We start from the raw sequence: 23,053 nt of genomic DNA, 5'->3' as shown, positions 1-23,053 counted from the left end.
TTCATTAGATCAAATTTTTCTTTCCTGTTTTGCCAAGAAAATCTCAAATTACTGCTCCAGAACATTTTAAAAATTTACTGAAAATATTCTTTCAGTGATTGAAGGGGAGAGGAATTTTTCTAAATCATTTTTCAAAATTGTAATGGGTTAGCAAACTGAAAAATTAATTGGTTCTATCATTCTAATTAATTGCATGATTTACATGATGTTTTCACACACCAATATAAGTCTTTTTAGTTCTTTCTGGAGAAAACCCTCCTTCCAATCAGCACCAGATGAGAACAGACACACAGCAGAGCCCTGCTGGGACAAAGACATTTTCCTGGCCAGTCTGACTAAGGTCTTGCATGAAACAGAAGCCAACAAGTGGAATGAGGCAGTAGGAGTAAGTTTGCTTGGGCCAGTGGTTCTAAGATTATTTCTTCCCTTTATCTTATTTATGAAACTGCTACAGTTTCAAATTCGTTTTTCCTGCTCTGGATTTATTGTCACTGCACCTGCCTCAAAAGGAGAGCAAAAAGAGACAGCAATCAAAGGACTGAAAGGCTGATTAGTTTGGCTCTGTGTAACCCTAAGTGAAATGATGTTCTGCAGCTCACAGCTACACTCGGTGAACCGCAAGAGGCCTGTGTTCTTGCTAAGCCAGTGAGAAGCTTCATTAGGAGAAAGGAAAAGGGACTCCTGTTCCCCCTTCAATCTAATCACTGAAGCACTGAGGCTGTATGTTACAGAGTTTCTCCTGTTTCTTCCTATGTCGTTTATCCCACATAAATTAAAGTGCTGAGCAGAGTCTAAGGGATAAACAATCCACCCAAGCATTTCTCCTAAAAGCACTATACAAACTTATCGAGATGCCATGGAGCTGGCACAGAAGGCATCTGCAACCGCCTCCTGCACCAACTCCCCGCCCTTGCTCGCTCTGAGGTGGCTCAAGGCCCCTTACCTTTCTACAGAGGGGAGAGAAGCTGCTGTGGGTTCCTGCAGGGCAAGTGGGGTGTGATAACCTGACAGAGGGAGGACTGGGTGGCTCCCAAGCAGCCACTTGGGTTGGATGTGCCCCTGACAGGACTGACGGACAGTTCAACTAATGGAGGAGGGCCTAGACTAAAAGGTCTCCATGGCCCAACTAACTTTCTTTTCTTTTTTGTAGAGCTCCTGACACAATATGATTTTTCCCATAGTCAGACAAAAACAAGTATCATCAATAGAGTGCTCTGGGGTCTAAAAAGTACCTCTTTTCCTCACTGTGACAATAGGCTAAATACAGGGGGAAAAAGGAAGATATTTAAAGCCTAGAAGATGTTTATAGCAAAGCTACTGGCGCTTTGAAGTGGAGTGGGGTATGTAAAATTATGGAAACTAAGCAAATAGATGTGGCTCCCTTAAAGAATGGCAAAGTCAGATTTTCCTCAACTGTAGCTAGTGCACAGAAGAATAGGGAGAAAGGCTCATGTGATTTCATAAAAGGAGCCAGCACTTGATAATAATTCTTCTATTAAATAATCAAAATTAGCCTTCTGTTGTTAAAATTCCACACAGACACAGGGGAAATTAGCTGTGACTTTCTGTTCATTTCTCTTTTCAGTTCTGTCTAAGACCACCGGCAGCAGTTTAAGAATTCAGGTCACTAATTTGCCTTCTGAATTTGCATGTATTTGAAATAATCTTCCTTTATTAGGCTGGCTTATGCCCTGGCCTGCTGTCAAAGTGGCTGTCCCCTGCCACATGGTTACTTCTTTCAGGTCTTTGCTTCTTATTATTCATACAACAGGGTACTAAACACCCTGCTTGGATCACTGGTTGCAGCACAGGGCTCACAGCTCACTGCAGGTCTCTTGCCCTCCCTTGCCCTGTGGGTTACCCGTGTCCTGAGCTGGTCTCCTGTGCCATCGTCCCCAGAGGGGCAATACAGCAACTGGCAACTGCAGGCAAAGAAGCCCAGGATATGCCCAATAACTGGCAGCTTGCCACAGCTGCTTCTATGCCCCGGGGAGCTCTTCTGCACTGAGACTATGTTAGCTGGAATGTCTCGCTGCACCAGCTCTTGCCACTGTCTTAGAGCCCATGTATACAGGGAAATCAGCTGGAACAGAGATTTCAAAATAATTCTTAACTCCCAGTATATGTGCTCTTTTCCTGTTCAAGCCTGACTGTCTCTCAACTGTAAGTTAACCTACACTGAACTATATTGACATGTAAAGGTTACATGTTACTTTACATAGTCATGTAAAGGTTTCTGCTCAGAACTGAAGTAGCTCTTGGGAGCAGAGCAAAGCCAGCTGGATCAACTCTAAGAGCATCCACAGAGGAATTCAGTTCACTTAACAAATCTGCTCTAGAAACTAATTCAGATTAACTTTCCTGAGAGCCTGGCTGTGTAAATACATGACAAACTGGATGTGCAGTTCTCGATGAGCTGCTCTGCAGTAGGTGCCATATATGTGCTCTTTATGCCGTGATATGTACAAGGCAACACCCACCTGCATAATGCAGTTTCTCTCTTGTTAAAGCCATATAATTTGAACTCTGGTGGTACATTTAGAAGTATATATAATATCCCCTTTTCCCTTGCTCTGTCCTCTGCAAGCCTATGTAGAATTACACCTGTACACAGGGGTTTTGTTGCGGGAAACCCAAATGCCATATTGTAAGGGAAATAAATTTTGCCAGTGTAGAGCCCATTGTACTGGGGAGGTTAGCTGAATCTGCTGTCTTATTACCATCTTAACAAACAATAATGAGTTCAAAAATTTAAAATAGACAATTCCCTATCTTTCCAAGCAGAGGTCTTCCCTCCCTGTACAGCTCAGGCCTACCACTGATTGCTTTTGCTCTTCCATAAACCAAATAAATATCTTCCAAATTGTGGCATCTCTTTTAACAGACAGAACACAATCTTTAACTGGGCCAAACTGCTGTAGGTCAAATGATACATGCCATGGTGAATAATGTTATCTGATGAATCTCGTGCCAGTTGAAGAAAACTTAAAATCAATTAAGCTCTTCCCTTCCACTCTTCATAGTTATGCCCATTATACAGAGCTTTCCAGAAAAAAACATCTGAATATATAGAGCTATCTAGAGCAAACTGTTTGTGAATATCCATGAAAGGGTGTAAGAATTGCGTAATTCTGGAGTGCCCGTGATGCCCTGTGCTGCCTGAAGCATGGTGTCCTGGCTGCTACTTATCACTAGAGACTGAAGCCAAAGAGCTGCCGCCTCCTCAAGTGGCAGAAATGCTTGTGTCTGGAGCCAAAGCTCCTGCACTCATTTCTCAGTGCCCTACTGGAGATGACAGCTGTGACAGGGACAGATTCTGGAAGACTCTGGACATTGTGGCACTGTTTTTCTGTCAGTAGTGTGCTTTGCAGTGTGGTCTGGACTGCCTTCAAGGCAGGGAAAGTCCGCCGAGTCTAGAGGTGTGGTTGGGAAGCAGGTCCTACTTCATGTAATTAAAGAGGGGGTTGAAAATAATTTTAAAAGGTGTTGGAACGGTAAAATGTTACCTGAACAGGTGTTTTACTTTGATGCAGACAGAAAAGAGCTGTGGACGTGGCTCTCTATAAAAGGAATCTGGTAACTTGGGGGACACATGGAGATGGGGCACAAATATATTGCATCTCCTATGACTCCCCCAGCTCGCACACTTCTGCTTAATGTCTCCCAGCTAGCCAACTACCCCTTTGTAGTACCAGGGATCCCTGCCTTGAAGATCAAACTTCCCAGAGAACTTGCATCCTGCAAGGCAGAAATGGGTTGGGATAAACTGATGGTTTATTTGTAAATGACCAAGGTCATTTACAAAGTTGTAGAATCACAGAATCATTAAGGTTGGAAAAGACCTTTAAGATCATCAAGTCCAACCATCAACCCAACACCACCATGCCCCCTAAACCATGTCCCGAAGTGCTGCATCTACACGTTTTTTGAACACCTCCAGGGACGGTGACTCCACCACCTCCCTGGGCAGCCTGTTCCAATGTTTGACCATTCTCTCAGTAAAGAAATTTTTCCCAATATCCAGTCTAAACCTCCCCTGGTGCAACTTGAGGCCATTTCCTCTCATTCTAAAGTCAAAGGCGGGTCTCCTGGGATCTCATCACCACCCCCCTCTGTCCCATCTATTGGGATGTCTTAGGCTTTATTTTCCTTCTAGAGTTGCATGAGAAGTGGCACTTCACATTCAGGTGAACAGAGTTGCCAGTTCACCTTAATTAAGCTGAAGTCATTTGCATTCACTCATGGCTGGTGAGTTGCTGGTATCTTTCCTTAGGCTAAACAGAAAATATTGAGTCTGGGCCTTCACTTCCAAATAAAAAGAAATTCAGGTATTTAACTCCTGCTGAAGTCCAAGCACCTACCCTGCTTATCTGTGCTAGGTAGCATTTCCAGGGTGTGATTCACCTAAGCCGTTTTAGATAGCCACCTTAGGAGAAGACGAGACACTCTGGGTAACTGCCTTTTTCTTTCTGCTGACTAGAAAAGTCAGATGCAGATCTCCACGTTGTACTGTTGGAAATGATGGGGGAGGATTTCAAGTCAGAACAATACACACAGTGGTATTTGAACTTCGATTCCTCATAAACAGTTATGTTTGTGGGTTATTCAGGTGACCAGAGAAGACAAAACACAGGAGAACCTATGTATCTCTTGTCAGCCACGGATACTCTCACTTTCTCAGTACCCGGATAATAAGATTCCACCTCCTTAAAGAGCTGCGCAGAGTTCAATGTGATTTTGAAATGAAGCACTCTGCCAAAGCACACACACAATCCAGCATTGTATACCTGGGCCACAGGAACTTGTATCTTTACATCACCAGTGCCTGTATCAGCAGCCTCAAATAAGCAGCACATATATATAAATATATATAGCACCTTAGGACCAAATCTGCTTGCTCATCTCACATGTGCAGCTCTTTGGGGGTTACTCACCTGTGAACAAGTTTGGGACTACAATGTGGATACAGTTTATGCTGAGTACATACTGGTTTTTTTATACACATTTCAGCCTGTTTCATTTATTCATACAATCTTACATAGCACCTGCCACAAGGGAGTAGGCAGCTAAGAAGCATTCAAAGACTGAGCTCCACCTTTGTTAGTGTTATTTCCCCTGTAGAAGAGACGAGGAACTGAGGCACAGAGCAAAGGCATGACAAGGACAAACAGGGAATCTGTGGCAGAGCTTGGCACAGATCCCAGTTCTTCTCATTCACAGTTAACAGCCTAACACAGGCCAGTCCTTCCTCCGAGGCAGCAGATCCCAGAGTATTAGTCATGACCTAGACAAGCAGGGTTGCGAACCCAACAGGATTTCAATTGCAGAAGCGTGATCACAAGCTGACAAATAGGGTGCCCCGTCAAAAAGTTTCGGAACAGCTATTTTTGTGGCTTGTTTATATGAAAAAGCTTTTAAAACTTCTAACTCTGTACCTTGAACAGACATTCTTGTACCGCAATAATATTATACAATTATATTTAGAGACTGGTACTGTGTTGTCTTAGTTTTTCTTTGTTTTTTTTAGCATCTGCAATGCTTGGAGGAAATGCAAGGCATTTTTAATCCTGGGTTAATTGGATCCCTGTATCAAAACATATGCAACTGGCGTTCAAAATGTATGCACTGCAAACTAGTGAAAAATCCCTGAAAATGAAAAAATAACTTCCTCTGGCTTTAAGCATGCTTTCAGCTCTCACCAGTGACCTTGATACGGATGGTAAGCAACTTTAGGACAGACATTTGTGGTATTTATCACAGCACAGTGAACAACGGAAAATAATTGCCCCCAAATATTTTTTGAATTTTGATTTGATAATATTAGTGGCCCCTATTCTATTTACTTTCAATGAACATTTGAGCGGTTGTGTTTTACAAGTGCAAATACTTGTGAAAACCTACTTTTAAGCTTCAGTGGTCACTGAAAGCCAGTTTCAAAGCCAGCCAGGAACAGAATGATGTGACTTACGTAACTAACTGACACATCACAAACTGGGACGATTCACAAATGCTTGTCAGACAAAGAATTACTCACTGGAGAAATGTACAAGTCATTTCAACACACAAATACTACGAAGAATTTTACAGCTTGGTCAAGAACAAGAGGAAGATTTAATCAGTGATAAAATGATCATTAATCAGTCATCAGCCTAATTTCCTTGAGTCTCAATGTTCAGGCCCTGAGCCTGTGAAGAGTTATGCGTGTGATATTCTGCAGGTTGAGGAGTTCTTTAAAAAGGAATCTGAAGTTACTCAGAGAGCAGAGGTAAGCAGAGACACAAATCTTTGTAGAATCCCAGCCTTAGTCAATTCACGGAGACTAATCTCTTCCAGTCTTTAAAGAGCTCTGCAAGTGCAAAACACCTGGGAAACTTCTTCCCCAGCCATGCATGGCACAGGCAGGATGCCAATATCAATTCCCATTATGAACAGAGGTTAGAACAATACATCAACATGCTCTTTGCCGAGCGATCAATGTAGCTGACTGCTCCCTGAGGGGCTGTGCCCTTCATGCTGCTGCACTGCCCATCTACCAGCAAGAAGCGATGGGGCCACGCAGATCAGGGTGCATCTGCCCCTCTCCTTCCCCTCTGCCTAGCCACAGGCTTTCAAACTGCATTTGCTCTGCAAAGCGAATGCCTCACTGCATCTCCGGTCAACCAGTATTGCTCCTGTTGCTTCAAAGGATGAGGTCTTACGTTCTCATCCTGTCTCCCTGCTTACCTAGACAAGCTTAGACCATGCTTTCCAAATCCTTCATATAGCAGGTCATCCTGTAAACATCTCTCCAGTCACTGTGACTGGATGGACTGAGATTTTTCTCCCTGCTCTTTTGATTCCTCACTGCACAGGGGGAATACTGGATTGGATCTTATCCAGGTACCAGAATGGTGATAGAGCCCTCTGAATCAGTTTGTGTACTCAGTGAGGCATGGGCTTCTCAAGGACATGTTGTCATCTGCATGGAAGGGAGTTACTGAATGCACCACTGACTTGGAACGAGGCTCCCCTTTGCTTCCATCTCGTGTAGAGATCGTGAGCTGAACGTAACAAGAACCAAAACCATGGTCCAGCTTCTGTTCATACGTGGCTTTTATGAACCACTGTTCCTTAACTTCAGTCCTCTAGAATAATCCCTCTGCTTTGAGAGAGAGTCTCAGCAGAATGCAGTAATCTTGACTTCCCTAAAAAGTCACACGCTGTTACACAGCTATTGCACTGCTCTTTCTGGGTGGTGCTCGTTTCAGGAGAAGGTGAAGAAATGCCTATTTATAAAGACACGGATTTCCATGGAATCTGCCCATTACGCGTCAGGTGTGTGTAACTCCCTTAGGCTCTTTCAGGAAATTCCGGCCGGAGGGTGTTGGGCACAACAGGGTTGGAAAGTGCTACAAAGATTCTATTTTGCAACAGTAGAGGATGTAAAGTTGAGAGAACATGCAGCTCTCAAGACTGATTGCCAGGGAAACATGGGTAGCACTAGGGTTTTCAATGTGTGACTCTGAAGGTCTCTGCCTTTCGTACCGCCTGGGGACTGATGTTGTCTCAGGTCAGCAGAATGGCAAAAGCAGGGCAGCACAATGCCAGAGCTCTGCACCAAAGGGCCTGTTATTCCAGTTGCTCTGTGTCACCTTCTGACCTTATGTTGACATTTTGCAGCTGTCTGTGGAAGGGAATTTCTCCTAGGGGAAGAATCATGTGAGGTTCTCTATGCTGGTTCAGAATTTTCCATTAATTTTAGTTATGTGTGCAGCGGCACGCAGAGCAGAAGACTAGAAACACAGGACGCCCTGCTCACCCGTACACAGAGTAACAGAGAGCATCAGGCTAGGAAACTGAGCAGCATTGACCACCTAAAGCCGAAGAATTTGAGATAACGTCAAGCTGGCCCATCCCTGGTTGCACCTGACATTACATTTTTTGAGTGGTTTGTACAGTGCAACTTAAATAACCCAAGTGATGGGACTATTGCCACTTACACTAGGGCCTCATTAGCATGGGCTTTGCCAAACTGTAGTACGTATTTAGCTCATAACCTTTTCCTCAGGGGTCACACTTTCTGATCTGTAGCAGGTAATGAGATGCACAGAATACAATGTTCCTGGCATGAAAAATGTCAGAGGTACTGCGCCCCTCACTGGGATGCCAGCTTATTCCCTACCGCCCTCACCCCATTATCCTCCTCGCCTTCTGCATTGTACTCAGACCTGCACTGACCTTTTTGATTCTGAAAAGCAATGAAAATGCTTGCAGTTTTAAGAGATGTATAATAAGAAGCTAAAGAAGTTAGACTGGGACTCTGAAATGCTCGGTCCTCAGCTCTGCAAAGACTTCTTTCATGACCTTGCATAAATCATTTAATCTCTCTGTGTCAAACCTCTCTGGTTGTGACCAAGGAATGTTATCCTGGTCTTCTCTAGTTAGACAAGGATGCTTGCAACACAGGTTATGTCTCCCACAGGACAGGAGAGCTTCCTGGGATGGGTCACGATGAGCTATTACAATCCAATAATACTCCTTGGTTAATTGTGTTTACTTTGGAATGTGGGAGGCTAGATTTTTATCAATTGTATATTTACACTGAGCTAAAATGCAAAATCTAGTGAATTTACCAGCACGGCCCTGATGGCCTCAGGTTGCAGATCTCAATTTTTCAAAACGAGCTCTTGGAAATGAATGGAAGCAGGATCTGGCAGAAATGTGTATGTGTGAGAGAGAAAGAGAGAGAAGGATGTGGATCTAGCTTACTGTAGATGGGGCTCCTTGCAGGAGCTGACGTCAGGCAAGGAGAGACATGCTGGGGTCTCCTTCGGTTCACAACTCCAGCAAAGGAAACTAAGGACCAAGCCTGGAGATGGGGTGCCAGGGCAGTAGGTAATGGGAGGGAGACACTCACACCTTCTACTTACCAATTCTGTCCAGCCTGTCAAGAGCCACCGTTTCAAAAGCTCGCCGCATCATGGGATACTCTTCCAGCACCTCGTTGAAGTTGTCCACTGAGAGGGAGTAGAGCCGGCAGTAGGTATCAGCTCGCACGCTGGCTGTGCGCCGGCCACGGGTCAGCAGACAAATTTCTGGAATGAAAGACCCAGCCTGAGAACATGGGGAGACACCATCACCCCTGCGATACAAGAACTGGTTCTGTCACTCACGGGCAGTCCTGCCTTCTACCCAGTCTCCTCTCTAGCTGGACCCAACCTGCTTTCCCACTGAAAACGTGAATAGTGGTAATATTCTGCGCATGCAGTAACATTTAGAAGTACCCGGGGGCTCAGTTGTGGCAGCTGCGACACACAATTGCACCTCAGGGATTCTGCTGATCTACTTAGCCGGTCAAGTTTTGTTATGGCGGATTGTCAAAGGTATCACTTGTGCGTTCAGAGTGGAGAAGCTGTCTTTCTCCAGCTTCTCATGGGCACTGGGAGCAGAAAGTCAAGCTGTGCTCTCATTGAAGCTAATTGCCTCTGTAAATTTGTAGTAAAGGCTCTGTGCTGACCTGGGGCCTTGGTGCCTGGTAGTAATTTTGATCTCCATACCCAGAACATGTGTCTTTTCAAAGTTTTCCAAGTTTTTTGTAGATGTGCCACAAGCTTACAGATTGTCAGGGAAAGCCAAGTTAGTGACACCTACTAACTCTTGGTGTATTTACACTGCAGTCAGCTACTCCTAGGAGGATGCTCAGCTGGTTACAGAACAGACAGCCCTTGACTCTACCATAAATGCCTGACTTGGGCACAGATGCTCCTTGAATACTCAACAGAGAGCTCCTGAGTCCTGCTTTTCCACTGATTACACACAGAGTATGGGCAGCTAAGACAGGCACTTACAAGACAGATGGTGTGACCTAAAGACTGACAGCACTCTTCTCTGTGCAGTATGTTGGGTATCAATCCACCAGCATCGCTCTCAAGATTCACTCTGGGTCTACCCTAAAGCACTGGTATAGCAGCACTGCAAGGTTGTAAGTGTATTATTTAGGCTGCTTTCCTAAGGAAGTGATGCTTATGAGATCGTGCCAGCTTTGAATGTGTGTGAGGAGTTGTGTGTGTGGTATCTAAAACACACTGAATGTCATGGGCAATTTTAATCAAGTCTGTCAGGATATCCTGACTCCAACATTGTAACTCCAAATCCCAGCAAACTGACCCAACTTACTAGGGACATGCAAAATCCTTGTACTCCAGGTAGGTGCAGACAGGTTGTTTCACAGGAAAGAAGAGTGTAAGAAGAGTGTAGGAAATGCATGATAGAGATGTTTTAGTAGAGAACAGGCCTTACGGATGGGAAGGAAAGGCAGGTTTCATTCTGGCCCCTCTCAGTAGGCCATTAATTGTGGTGCATTCAGTGCTTGTACATGCATCCACCAGAGAACTATCTGTCTTGGGCTGTCAGTGAGGTCTCTACGGGGCTCTGATAGGAGGGGGTGTCTCTGTGTTACTCATAAGAGCAATATCCTAAATCTTCTCTTACACTCTTTTCTGACCTCATGCTACTTTCACTGTTTCAGACTGCTGCTGCTGATACATTAGCCTGCCTGCTGACCTTCATGACATTTTGCTGAGCCACAGGCTGGGGAGATGATGGACTATGCTTTTTCCTCCGTGTTTATACAGCACCTCGTATGATAAATGCCAGACTGTAGGACTAGGCAACACTATAAATGTGCTTGGAGAATTGAGAACACTCCATTTTTTTCCGTTAGGTTCTCAGGCTTCACAGATCTGTCGGTTTGCTTGGGGCAAAAAGAAATGAACCTACAAGAACTAAGCTTCCCTTCTCCGTTTTGTTATTATTTATTATCTAGGCTCCTGCACTGCCCATGAGTCCCAGTCACCTCCCACTGCACAATTTACTGCATGGGAAGCTGCAAGACAGATGAGATGAACAGAGACAGAGGAAGGAGGAGGAGGTGCCTGGGGTATCAGTTCCACATGCTGCCATCCCTGTGTGTCCAGGACAAGTTAAGGAGCATATCGGCAATAGCAGTGGGTATTGCTATGTAAAGGTGACTGATCAACACGCACCTCCAAAGTAGGAGCCATCTGCCAGCTTGGTCTCCTTGTTGCCTTTAGTGAGGACGCTCACCACCCCGTGCTGGATGAAGTACATCTTCTTGCCGATGGTGCCCTCCCGGATGATGTAATCCCCTGGCTGAAACACCTCAAACCGCAACTTGGTCAACATGGATGTCACAAAGTTGGGATCTGCGTTGGCAAAGAGGGGCATGGAGGCTACCAGCTTCCGGCAGTTGAAGTTTATGATTTCCTGACCACAATGCGATGTAAAAGAGAGAAAGAGAAAAGGGGGGGAGAATAAAATGGGACAGGGAGCAGAAAAGACACACACATATGTTTAGTCAGCATCTAATAACCTATGAAGAACCCCCACTTGACTTGTACAGTAGAAAGTGGGGGAAAAAAAATGCTGTTCCCTTAGTCTGGCTCTCCCCATGCAGGCTGCAGGCTGGAAGAGCACGTAGCAGTGCGTGCTGAAGCTGACAGCTTGACACCATGCTTCACTGCTTTCATTCATACGCTCTCTTTGAGCAGGGGCAACACCTCCCAACCTCCCAAATACGCAATACACTTCTTTCTGCAGGAAACCCTGGACTTGAGAGAGATGCATAGCCCTGGTGAAATGCTTTATGAAAAAGCCCAGGGCTCCTCTCTGGGAAAATGTTATAACTCACTTCGGCAGCCCTACGTTCGCCGTTGCCCTTGCTTGTCAATGAGATATTAAACAGCACCAATGTGCCAAGGTGCTCAGAGAAAGAATTGTCCTGGGCAGATGGGGACAGCGTCAAGAAAGGGGAGGGAGAGGTGCCCACCAGTCACTGGGGCATGGGCTGCATCATCAACCTCAGATACAGAAAGCCCAATTCAGCTGTTCAGCTGCCATATAGCAGACAGGGACTGCACCCCCTCCTGTAGCCTGGTGTCACTCCGAGGGTATGACAGCACTTTCCACTGCACAGGAGCTGCTCTGTGCCATGTCAGCTTAGACTCAGAAAGTGGCAGAAAGTGATATTGAGTATCTAACCCCTCTCCTCAAGCAGGGAAGGAGCATCCGGATGACAGCAACAGGAAGAAAGAGGGCTGGGGAAGCATTTGTCTCCTCCTCACTGGGGTTCTTTTCAGGGTTGCCCTTTGAGGCTTTGGCAGAACTAGTTTTAAATTATGGCTGGTACATCCTCAGCGCTTCCCTCTGCTATGGAGGTACAATACTGGGGGAAGGAAGACGGAAGGAAGACTGCTTCTAGTGCTTGTGGGTAACATACCAGAGGCATATACTAGGGAGAACCTGCATGGCCAGGCTTTAGCTAGGGAAGGGTGTTTTCTGTAAAGACTCCTTTGAAGTGGGGCCCTGCTAGAAGGCTCCTCCTTCCTTTGACTCTACATGCTGCTACAGATGAGGCCAGTGCATCACATAGAGGTTTACATAAATACATGAGATAGATACTTCTTAATATTAGGGAGCATGAGGTGAGAGCTTACTGAGACACCGTGCCAGGCAGGGGTGCTTGTTTGTGTGGGGAGGGAAGCGGGCTTGCAGAGGTGTGCTGTCCTGCAGGGGCTCTTTGGGAAAGGGGATGACATTGCCAGACATTACCACAGCCTCAAAAGGTGCAAGATGTACCTATTCACACGCTGAGTGGGTGGCAGGGCCTGCATATTGCAGCCCCCATCACCTTTATGTCAGACATCACTTGTGCTGCAGCAATTAACAGACTCAGGCAGGAGTTCTGCAAATTCCAAAGGCCTGGGTTTCTCTCTCTGGCCTCCCACCACTCCCATCACCTGATGGTGTCCACTGCAAAGCACTGGGACAGGACACTGCACACCGGGAACTCCACAGTTGCCAAAGATGACAGGAACACGCATTGCCCATTCACCGCCCCCTCCTTACCTCTCGGAGGGGCTCACTCAGCTCTCCCAAGATGCTCTCCTCATCAAACATCTTCCCCTGGTAGCGGTGCTCATAGTAATCGTGGATGCGCTGCCGCATGTCTGCAGGGAGCTTGTGGAAGGACATATACTGTTCCACTTGTTTGTACTGCGCAGGGGAGAGAGGAAGAGAAGGAGTTACCAAGACAGGCAACAAACTGCACGCTGAGGCAGCAGTGACATGCTAGGGCATACCCATACCTGCTTCCTTCACGTCAAGCCTGGCCCAGGCAGAATAAATCTGGTGCAACTGTCTGAACACATGGAGAGTTTGCAGACATCTCTGTTATATCCCTCAAATGGCTGCCCCATGCTTTAACCTTTAAACTTATCCTCAGCCAGTTACACTATGGAGACAACTCCTCATTCCCTGGGTGCCGAGCAGCCCAGGTGCCTGTTCTCTCCTACAGAACCAGCAAAAGTTGGGAGCAGAGATGACTAAGAAGTGCTCAGCTGGGAATCTCCTCTCAGCAAACACTGCTGAGCAAAGACTGTCCAAACCCTCTGCAGAATGTGAACAAGGAAAATACAATGTGCCCTCAATAGGTTTTTCCACAGCACACAGTAGAATGGTGGCCAGGGTGTATGACCTGGCTCTAGCTTCGCCCTAGACCAGTAGGTGATGTGCAGCACCTCGAGGCCTCGCCAAGCACGGGAACTCACTCTACCAGGGGCCACACAAAACAGCAGAACACAGTTCTGCCTTGGATGTTCATAGTCACAGACAAACTGAAGGACACATACAGACATTATCTGAGTTATTTGGTTGAAGCTGTGGTACCCATGGCCTGCTTTTCCTCTTCTCTGTGTTCTTGTCTGCCTCGCTGTGGCGGCACATTTGCTTTCCCACCTAGGGCTGCACAGGTCCCGATTTTCTTCACCTTTTGCTGGGTCTCTATTGCCCCATGCACTTGTGCTCTCTCACCTGGCCGTATCTTTACCTAATGATTTGCACTTCCATCACGTCACTTAGAGGGGAACACAAGGGTACCCTCTGACAGATGCCAGAGCAGTATTTGGGGATGAATGGTGCTTTCTATGAATAACTGACACTTCCTCAAGGGCACGGGACTGTAAATGGGTCCACTTGCCTTGAAGGTGCTGCAGGGACAAGGTGTGTGCATTGCAGTGGTCATGCTCCCTCCCACCGGCATGCAGTACAGATCCTGAGCGCGTACCGTACTAAATAATGCTGACAAAAGGACCATGCTCCCCCGTTGCCATCCCTCTTTCCTCTCTTCTCCCCAATAAAACTGTCTCTGAATGTCCCTTTACTGCAGCTTGTGCTGAAGAGCCTAATTACCTAACTTCTGCTCATTACAGACCTCCCCTGCACACACCAGTGTCACTCTGCTCTCAGTACAGTCTGTGCTGGCACTGCCTTGCATGCTAACAACTTGATCTGCACCAGAGAGGAGAAGGAATTACTCTAAGAAGCCAAGGTGGCAGAGGGGATACTCGGGGTTTCCTGGCGTTTCCAGAGCCTTTTGTCTGTAGCTAGCAGCAGAGGAGCTGCCTGTAAATATTCATGATCACTACAGTATGATCAAAGTCAAGCGAGTCACCACCTCCCCACAGGGAGCCGGGCAGAGAATTGGCAACAAACGCTGCGCTTTATTATTTGAATTGCTGAAGTTCTGTAGAGACGGGCAGGACGCTGTGTCAGGCAGCGCTATGCTGGGTCCTGCACAGAGTCTGCAGCTCGTGGATGAGGGAGATAAAGGGAGCAGAGATCAACATCTCTGATGTGGCCAACTCACTGGTCTGAGCCCATCCAGAATTCTGCAGGTTACGCTCTTAAATGCAGAAAGCTTAAGGGCTTGGCTCAGACGCCTAAACACAGATGTCTACTGCCACTGGTGATGCACTGCAGCATTTGAGACACCCACGGGATCTTGCAAGTCGGACACAGGACATGCAGGACACTCGTTATGGGAATTAGCTTTTGCTGAGTTGAGTTTATTAAATGTATCCTAAATCCACAGAGTGTTCTGCTTTTTTTGATGCTGCATTTTTGTTATTTGCCAAAAATATCACCTTATACTCTCAGTTTTAGCCATTGAATTGGACCATTGACCAGTGTCACAAGATGCCTCTCATTACCTGCTGCCAGCTACCTGCCCGCTACCCCTCTTCTCTCCACCATAAGCACTTGCTATCAATCTTTAACTGACCTTTGCTTCTCCGTAAAAATACTCCCAGATTCTCAGATTCACAAGCACAGGTTGGACAGGGCAACTCAGACTCTTTGCTCATTTACTGCTGTACATGGATTTATGGCTTTGTAACAAAGAGCAATAAATTATTGCTCTGCAAAGTCCCTAGGGCTTGTCAGATTCTCCTACAATCACTCTCCCTAGATAAGGCTCAGAGTAAAAACAGGACAAACTTACTTCACCAGAAAAAAAGGTTCTGCTTCCGATCACAAATTAAAAACATGGTTATAAAAGAAAATTGTAAAATAAGAAGCCATAATTCTCTGTCATAGTTAACAAGAGGTACACATCTTGGCTCTCCTGTCTTTGGTAGTGCTACTTCCTCTGACCCATGCCAGCTGGAGAGTTGTGTGGGCTCTGAACTCTCCCTTGCGCAGAGATGGAGTCTGCAGAGGTACTCAGAAATGAAAGCACCAGCCCCTTCTCCCTCTGGTTGATAAATTGAAGATTTATGTGCGGTTTTCCCCCTTTCCTTGGAGCTGCTCAGCCAGGCTGAAGGCCACCACTCTTGCAGTGTCAAGCATCAACAGCGACTAACCAAAAGGCCACTAAAAAACTGCATGAGGGAGGGTCTTTCAAAGTGTAGCAGGATGTAAATGTCTCTTCTCAGTTCTAAGCTCTAAACGAGATCACTCCTGAGGTCACCAGCAACACTCCGTGATGGCACAAAGCAAAGGGGCAAGGGTAATCGTGTGGTGAACATCAACAGCAGAGTGCGTGGCGATTAAAGACTTTGCCTGATAACCCTGAATTTACAGGTCTCCCTTTTTTTAACCGAGGCTCTGATACTGTGCAGATCTGGCACTCTCTAAAGCTACTTCATGCCCCCTTGAGTTGGCACCCCTTTGAGTGCCTTTCAGATGTGGCCAGGCCTAACCCGACAGCCCCCTTTTGCCTCCTTTCTCCCTTGTACTTGTCTGTTCAGTCTTCCTACTTGTGTCCATGGCCTCAGTCTGACCCGTGCTCAGAGGAATGTGCAGAGATTAGTGGCTTCTCTGAGTTCAACTAAAAAAGGCTCGTTTAGGAATTATTTAAATCTCTTTGAAGACAATCGAGTCCATTTAAATCCTAACTCATTTTCTTAAGTCTGTTTTTCCTCAAATAAGCCCTTGAAGGAAGTATTAATATATCAAAAGGGAACCATTTAGCTGAGTATTTTTCCTTCTATAACTAGCCAGTTTCCCTAGTTGTCTCACCACTGCCCTCCCCTCCTACCAAAGCTCAGATCATTCACAGTCCAAAGGGAACTAAATATTTTTAACTCCTTCTATGCCCTCAATCTCTATCATCAATCCTCCTCCCTCTGGCAGTAATAAATCACTGGCTGAAAAGGCTGGACTAGTGTATTGCATTACTTCTGAATATAAAAAAGACCCTGCATCTGAGAAGAGCTGCTCCCATCCCAGTCCTGGCACTGACATCTCTCTTAGTCCTCCTTTAGTCCATACACATCACTCTTCAGAGCAACGTTGATTTTTTGCATCTCAGTTAATTCAAACACACTAACACACTTTCACAGCATGCCTGCCGACCTGGGCAGGCACACATAACCTACAGTAATGAAAGCACTTGGGATGCTTGTTCTCCCTCTATCCAAAGACAAATATACAGAGCTGTGCTGCTTGCATCCTTCCAGAAACAGGCTGAAACCACTGTGGGACAGAGTTTAATCTCGTTCTCCCCATTTGGACTCCATGGAAGTCAAGAGAGATGCACTTGTGTAAGAAAAACGAGAATCAAGCAGAGCAATACATTTTCAATTAAATGAAAAATTATGATGCTCTGACAGTATTTTGAATGCTGGTAGTATATATCCTGTGAGACTGGATTAAGATACACATAAGCAGCCATGATGTACAATGTCGTGGCGCTCTCAAGTGGATTAATACTTCATAGGGGTAAAGATCAAGTCATGAGATTCACCAGATGGGGTGTCTTGATGAGACACAGTTCCATCTTTGTTTTATTTTCTCTGACCTATGATTAGGAGTAAAACACTGCAGCTCCTGAGCATTTAGTAATCATCGAAACCAAATAAATGCTGAATTCCTTTTTTTTTTTTGTCTTTTAAGCCATTCATATTCCCATCCTCAAGATTTGTTCTATGACCACATATACATCTTACTGAAAATGATCAAAACACATTCTGATGGAGTCAAATGACTCCAGGAGTGAGTGGTTTAAGGGAAGAAAAGTGAAATTTTTGTAACACGATAAAGTCATGCCGACACTGCTGGTGCAATCTTTGTTGGTTTCCCTTTGAAGAGCTCCATGCTTGTTCATATTTAGCATCTGTCCTAGCTTACATCATTTTGCTCTTTTCTCTTCCTGAAATTTTGCTGAGAACTGTAACTGGTGCAGGCTATCACAGTTTATCCTGAGTCTGCCAAGACTTACGAATACAGTTGGCTCTACATACATACTCGTGCTCATGAGCACTGTCCTGCTGTTTTCCAACAAGAACACAGACATTCATAAAGTTAAATGTGCACAGGGCTGTCTTCTCTATAGCAATAGGAAAGTGATTGAGAGGAGATGTAGGCAGGCATACACCGTCCTTCCCATACACTCTGGCCGCCAGGCAGCAAGAGGATGGGCTTACAGATTAGGCTGAAGCAGGAGCTGGATTCCTTCACAGAGGGAACCAAAGAAAACTCTTAAGTGAAGAACTAGTAAGTGCAAAGATAGCTGGGGTGCCTGCATGAGAGGAGTGGTAGTGGGGGGGATCAGAGTGTGCTACAGACAAATTGTTGCAGATTGTTTACGAATCAATGGTTATTTCAATACCAATTCAACCCAAACAACTCAGACCACATCTAGCACAGCAGCAAACATTATCAGTGCTACTTCGGCTTTCTGATTAATGAGCTAAATTTAAACCCACGTCCATCTACTCTTCAGCTTTGGAAGCTATTCGATAGCTACCACCATTCCGCAAAAAGCTTTAGGTAACGTCCTGGTCTGACTTCTTCCAAAGACTGGGTTAATTGTTGTACCACAGCACTAGCTCAATTTGTAACAGGAGGATGATTTTTAAGTGTTGCATGTTACATGCTGAAAAACATGGAACACTTCTACCCTTATTGCAGTGATACCTTCAGAAATCTTACCTAGAATCAGGCTCTTTATCTCTTGCTGCGTTACAATGACCACAGACATTAGCAGAAAATTCTTGGAGCTTTTTTCCCACTTTCTATACAACGTTCATTACTTTGAGAATGGCTGTAATGATCAGCTGCTGTAGTTGCTTCCCCTTGCTGTTAGTCAGTACCTATTCAGGCAAGGATTATGCTTCAGACGATCCCATTTCAGGGCTGTGAGATGCCAACAGACTGAGCAGGGTCAATTACGAGCCTGATGAAACATTTGTTTAGTTCCTCCCATCAGCTGCATTGCTGCAGTGGCCACAGCGCAAGCCAGGCAACCCCACCACGGGGGTGGTACTGTTCAGCACGTAGCACCGAGTTTGCAGTTGCACACCCAGAGGACATGGCCTGGCTGTGCTGCAAGCCGTGGAAATGTCTGAGACTGCAAGGGTCCTAGGAGAGCGGATCCAAGAACTCTGGGACAAATCTCTTTGCATTAAATGTTGTGGGCAATGAGCTGTTTTTGTCTGCTCTTACAGGTGCTCAGCCTTAAGGTCTAACCCTGTGCCTCATGGCAAGGTGGTGCAATGATGAATGAATTATGCACAAACCTGCACATCATGGCTACAGAAACAGCTTGTTTTCCACAACTAGTTCCAGCCTGGGAAAGGCACCTGAAGAGAATACCTTGCTGGGTTTGAGAGGTCACATCCTAGCATAAGTCAGTAGTCCAGCACAGGGAACTTTTGGACCTGGTCAATGAATCTTTTATTTATTAAGCACTGTGAAAGTCATATCACAGGATATTTTGGAGATGTCAGGTCGTGTCACTAGATCCACATATTTGGAGGTGTGATGTGGAAAAAGAGATCAACATTACTTTCATCAGAAGAGCAGAACGAGAGAGATGAGGTAAAATCTGCCACCAGACAAAGGCCAGAGATGGGGAAAAGGAAACAGTGACTTTGTGCAATTTGAAATCAGTATTGCTGGGAGCAGCCTTTTGCCAGGAGATATGGCTCAGCAGGGAGGCTTAGCACCTCGCATGATGATGTATTTATTTATTTATTTACAGTTCAAGTGCCAAAATGAATTTCAAAACTGATAATGAAGTTTGAAATCCCACACTGGGATATAAAAGAACTGCTGAGGCAAGAGCACTTTCCTTTCCGTGACAACACATGCAGTGCTTGTGCATGCACAAACATACTGCTCAGACCAGGCTGTCATCGACACTGCTCAAAGAACAGAACTATTTGTCTGGCTTCCGCTCTCAGAAATAAGACGTCAAAATCCTAGCTATAACCACAGCATCTCTGATGCAGCAAACCAAGACAAATCCCCAACGTAACCCTGCTGACAGAAGGCAATATACACAGCGGCTTAATTTTCCCTCCTGTAAAGACATGCAGTATTGCTCACTCCTTCCTTCCCTCGGTCGTGTGAGCATGGAGTGGGTACTGCATGTACCCCTGCAGCTCATCGCAGACATATGCGCCATATAGCAAGATGGACACACTCACACCTGGACACTGAACTCTGCTTCAAGCGCTGACTGACCATTGCCACATAGGTATCTAGAAGACATGTTTTACAGCTTCAAAATGGGGCTTCTCTTAGTAACACATGGGTAAATAGTGAATACTAAGTTCACCAGTGAAATATTCTTGCAAGAACAAAAACTACTCGACCTCAGTTTAGTTACGGCCGTAAAGGGAAGGTAATGTGCCCTGCAAGATGTTTTTAAAAGAAACCATCAGGTTTTCATTCAGAAAACATTTCCATTTTATAACCAACCCAGGATTCTTTCATGAAAAGGATCAAATAACCTTAAAACAATTGACACAAATTTCTGACTTTTCAGTTGAGCTGAACTGAACGAATCGTTATTTATACCACCCCATTACCTATTTCTTACAAACATTCTTCTAAAATCAAGATGGCTGTGGTATCTGTAAAGGACAGCTGCCTTGCAGCACTGGATGCACAATCCTGAGCCAGCCATTGTCACCAAAACTTGCCTGCTCATTGCCCGAAAGCAGCTGGGGGCTTTGAATCACGGAGTCAAAGAATGGTGTAAATCAGAAGGGATCTCTGGGGGTCATCTGGTCCAAATCCCCAGTCAAAGGAGGGCCAACTCTGCAATTTTCTGGCAACCTCCTTGGACCTACTATCACATGTGGGTGGTATGTGGAAAAGGTGGGGATGGGGGACCCTTTGCCATTCCAGCCATTCTTTCATATGTCGGGGGGGAAAGCTGGACCCCGACAGTTAACCTAAGCTGCATCTAACCTCGCTCCTTTCACTTGCTGACTCTTGACTGCAAACCAGCCACAAACCCCAGCCCTGATTACAGAAAAAAATACCCAGAGGCAGTGCTGAGACACCGAGCCCAGTGCACATCAGAGGCCCTTGCTTCTAGACACAATCAATACAGCACATCATTTATAAGCCTTGTTATCAACCCCAAATGCTTTGATAGACAGCAACCTGGGACAGAATAGTTCTCAGCCCATCTCCTAACAGACTGAGGTAATACACAACTAGTGCAGTCGTAACAGGATAAAGCAAGGCTCTCCAAACATTTTCCAATTAGGAAATTTGATTAAATTTCACATTTAATTAAATTTTCCAGACACCTTTAATTTCTGGAGTGCTGCACACCCCCTACCCTCTCCTTCACACACGTTACCAGAAGAGTAAGGGAGCTTTGCAGCTTTCCTGACATCCGGAACTGAGATGCTAGCCCAGGAGGGGACTTCTACATAACCCCTTTGGACTCTAAGAATCTGGGAATGCCACCTGACATTCCCAGAACGCAGCCGACACTAGTTATCTTAATGCATCTGCGGTGTCTCGTCCCCACGGTAGCACTGGCTAAGCCAATCCTGGAGCCACAAGAATTAATACAGCTTCCGTGCGGCGCTGCCCTTGGCTTAATTAGCTCTGCTTAAAGGAGGGGTTGGAGGGGGGCTAATCAGCAAGGGCATGTTGCCAGGCTAATGTGATTATACTGTAACCAGGACCCCAGCTAGGATCTCTGCACCAAATTCCCTGCACACGTTCATTTGGAGGCAGTTCAGAACACTGAACTGAATAGTAAAATGGCCTAAAATCACAGGAGTAGCCACGAAGGGTCAGGCTGAGGGCTCCTCTCACCTGGTGGTGTGTCTCTGACGGTTTCAGCTTCTCCTCTTCCTCAAGAGGAAGAAAGAGGAGAAAGAATAAAAGAAGCACACAGCACTCCAGCTCCTGGCCATACCCTCCTAGCTTTGCTGACAAAAGCAGATTAGGGATACCCACTGCCAGGGGTTGTACCTGCATCTTAGCATTCAGTAACACTTGAAAGATTTTTCTTCTGTGAATTTGTCTAAATATTCTGAGCCTAATCAAACTTTGGGTCTCCATAGCACCCCGTAGTAGTAATTTCCACAGTTTAATTACATATCATGAAAAAAGTCACTCCTTAAACTTGTTGCCTAATAAGAGTCAGTACTGCTGGTCTCCAAGAAAGGGCAAGGAGTGACTAAGCCCAGAAGACAGATTCTCAGCTCTCACTGTAGTAGCCAGGCACAATGGCAGTGTCTCACTTGCCCTCTAACGAATATTAGTCTAACATCTGCTTTGTCTCCAACAGAGATTGAATGCTCCAGTTATCAGGCTTCAGCCTTTACAATTACTAAGTTTTCCCCAATTACTCTTTGTTGAATTCAGGCTGATGACAGAAAAGTCGATAGTTGGACAGTAAAGTGCTTTTTTGCTTGGATAGCCAGACCATAGGACAGAACTGTGACAGGAAGGACTATGCTGATGGGTAAGCAGGGCTGTTTCAGGAACTGAGAGGTGATGTCGTTACCGCTTCTGCAGGATTTACGAAGTGATTCTCTCTTTAGTGTTACCTGCTTGCCCTGTTGCAACTGCGCTGCAGCATGTGCTTCTTCAGAGTAATGACAAGTGAATATGCAAGTATCTAAGTATCTACCCAGTTTCAATAAATATTTTAAGAACAAGAGGCATTGGACAGTTAGGGTTCATTGAATAATTGACATAGTGATGGTTCAGTGGGAGGAGGAGCAGGGGATTGAATGTGGAAAGCAGAGAGCTTGATGGAATGCCAGTGTAGCAGACAGATCTTGAGGAGAGATGAGGCCCTGGAAGGAGAGATTACAGCTTTGCTGGGCTCCGCAATGCTGACAGCAGCAATTCCTACCTCTCATCAGTCATGCCTCCGTATGCACCTGAGAAGATAACACAGGAGAGTTGAGCCTCTCTGCACGATGCCCATCACTGCTTGCATCCTGCTGGGATGGGAGACAGAAGCCCAGAGTCTCTCTCTGCTTTGTTCCAAAGAACGTGGCTGCAGTAAGCAGCATAATCACCGCTCCCAAAAGTCTGAAGGTTACAGAATGTGCTGGGGAGGATGAGTGTGTGTGTGTGGTGACTTGACATAAATATTAATCCAGCTGAGCTTTAGGATTAGAGAAAGAAATTAATAGGAGAACCTGCAAAAAGCATGAAAATAACTTGTATATTGGTCTAGTTAATTCATATCCTGCGCAAGAAACACTCTTCCTCTCTTGTGAGCCACCGTTACTGCAGGTTGTGGGGTAATTTCACAGTACGTGATGAACTCACATGTTAAGGCTTGAGCTGATCCACAAATAGCTGAAAAGGGCCTTGCGCCTCCGCTTTTGCTTATGGACCACCACCAGCACCCTGCATCAGCTCTGGCACTCACTGGACTCTACAGTAAGCTAACTCAACCCACTGAACTGGCAGAAAACTAACCTGGAAGAAAGAAATCATC

At 45.6% G+C, this 23,053-nt stretch overlaps 1 protein-coding gene across 1 annotated transcript in view; it reads right to left on the bottom strand.

Moving 5' to 3' along the window:
- Window positions 1–23,053, bottom strand: part of HCN4 (hyperpolarization activated cyclic nucleotide gated potassium channel 4) — a 106,647-nt gene that overhangs the window by 5,867 nt on the left and 77,727 nt on the right. Inside the window, exons 5-7 of the mRNA XM_082005403.1 lie at window positions 12,907–13,053; window positions 11,025–11,265; window positions 8,910–9,074 (exon numbers count right to left, since the gene is read on the bottom strand). Of these exons, the coding sequence (XP_081861529.1) occupies window positions 8,910–9,074; window positions 11,025–11,265; window positions 12,907–13,053 (553 nt within the window). The remainder of the gene's footprint in view (window positions 1–8,909; window positions 9,075–11,024; window positions 11,266–12,906; window positions 13,054–23,053) is intronic.

The sequence above is a fragment of the Phaethon aethereus genome (genome assembly GCF_964289735.1).
Source record: "Phaethon aethereus genome assembly, chromosome: 12".
Lineage (NCBI taxonomy): Eukaryota > Metazoa > Chordata > Aves > Phaethontiformes > Phaethontidae > Phaethon > Phaethon aethereus.
Note: the sequence above shows the minus strand (reverse complement) of the source record. Positions and strands in the feature narration are given on the sequence as shown.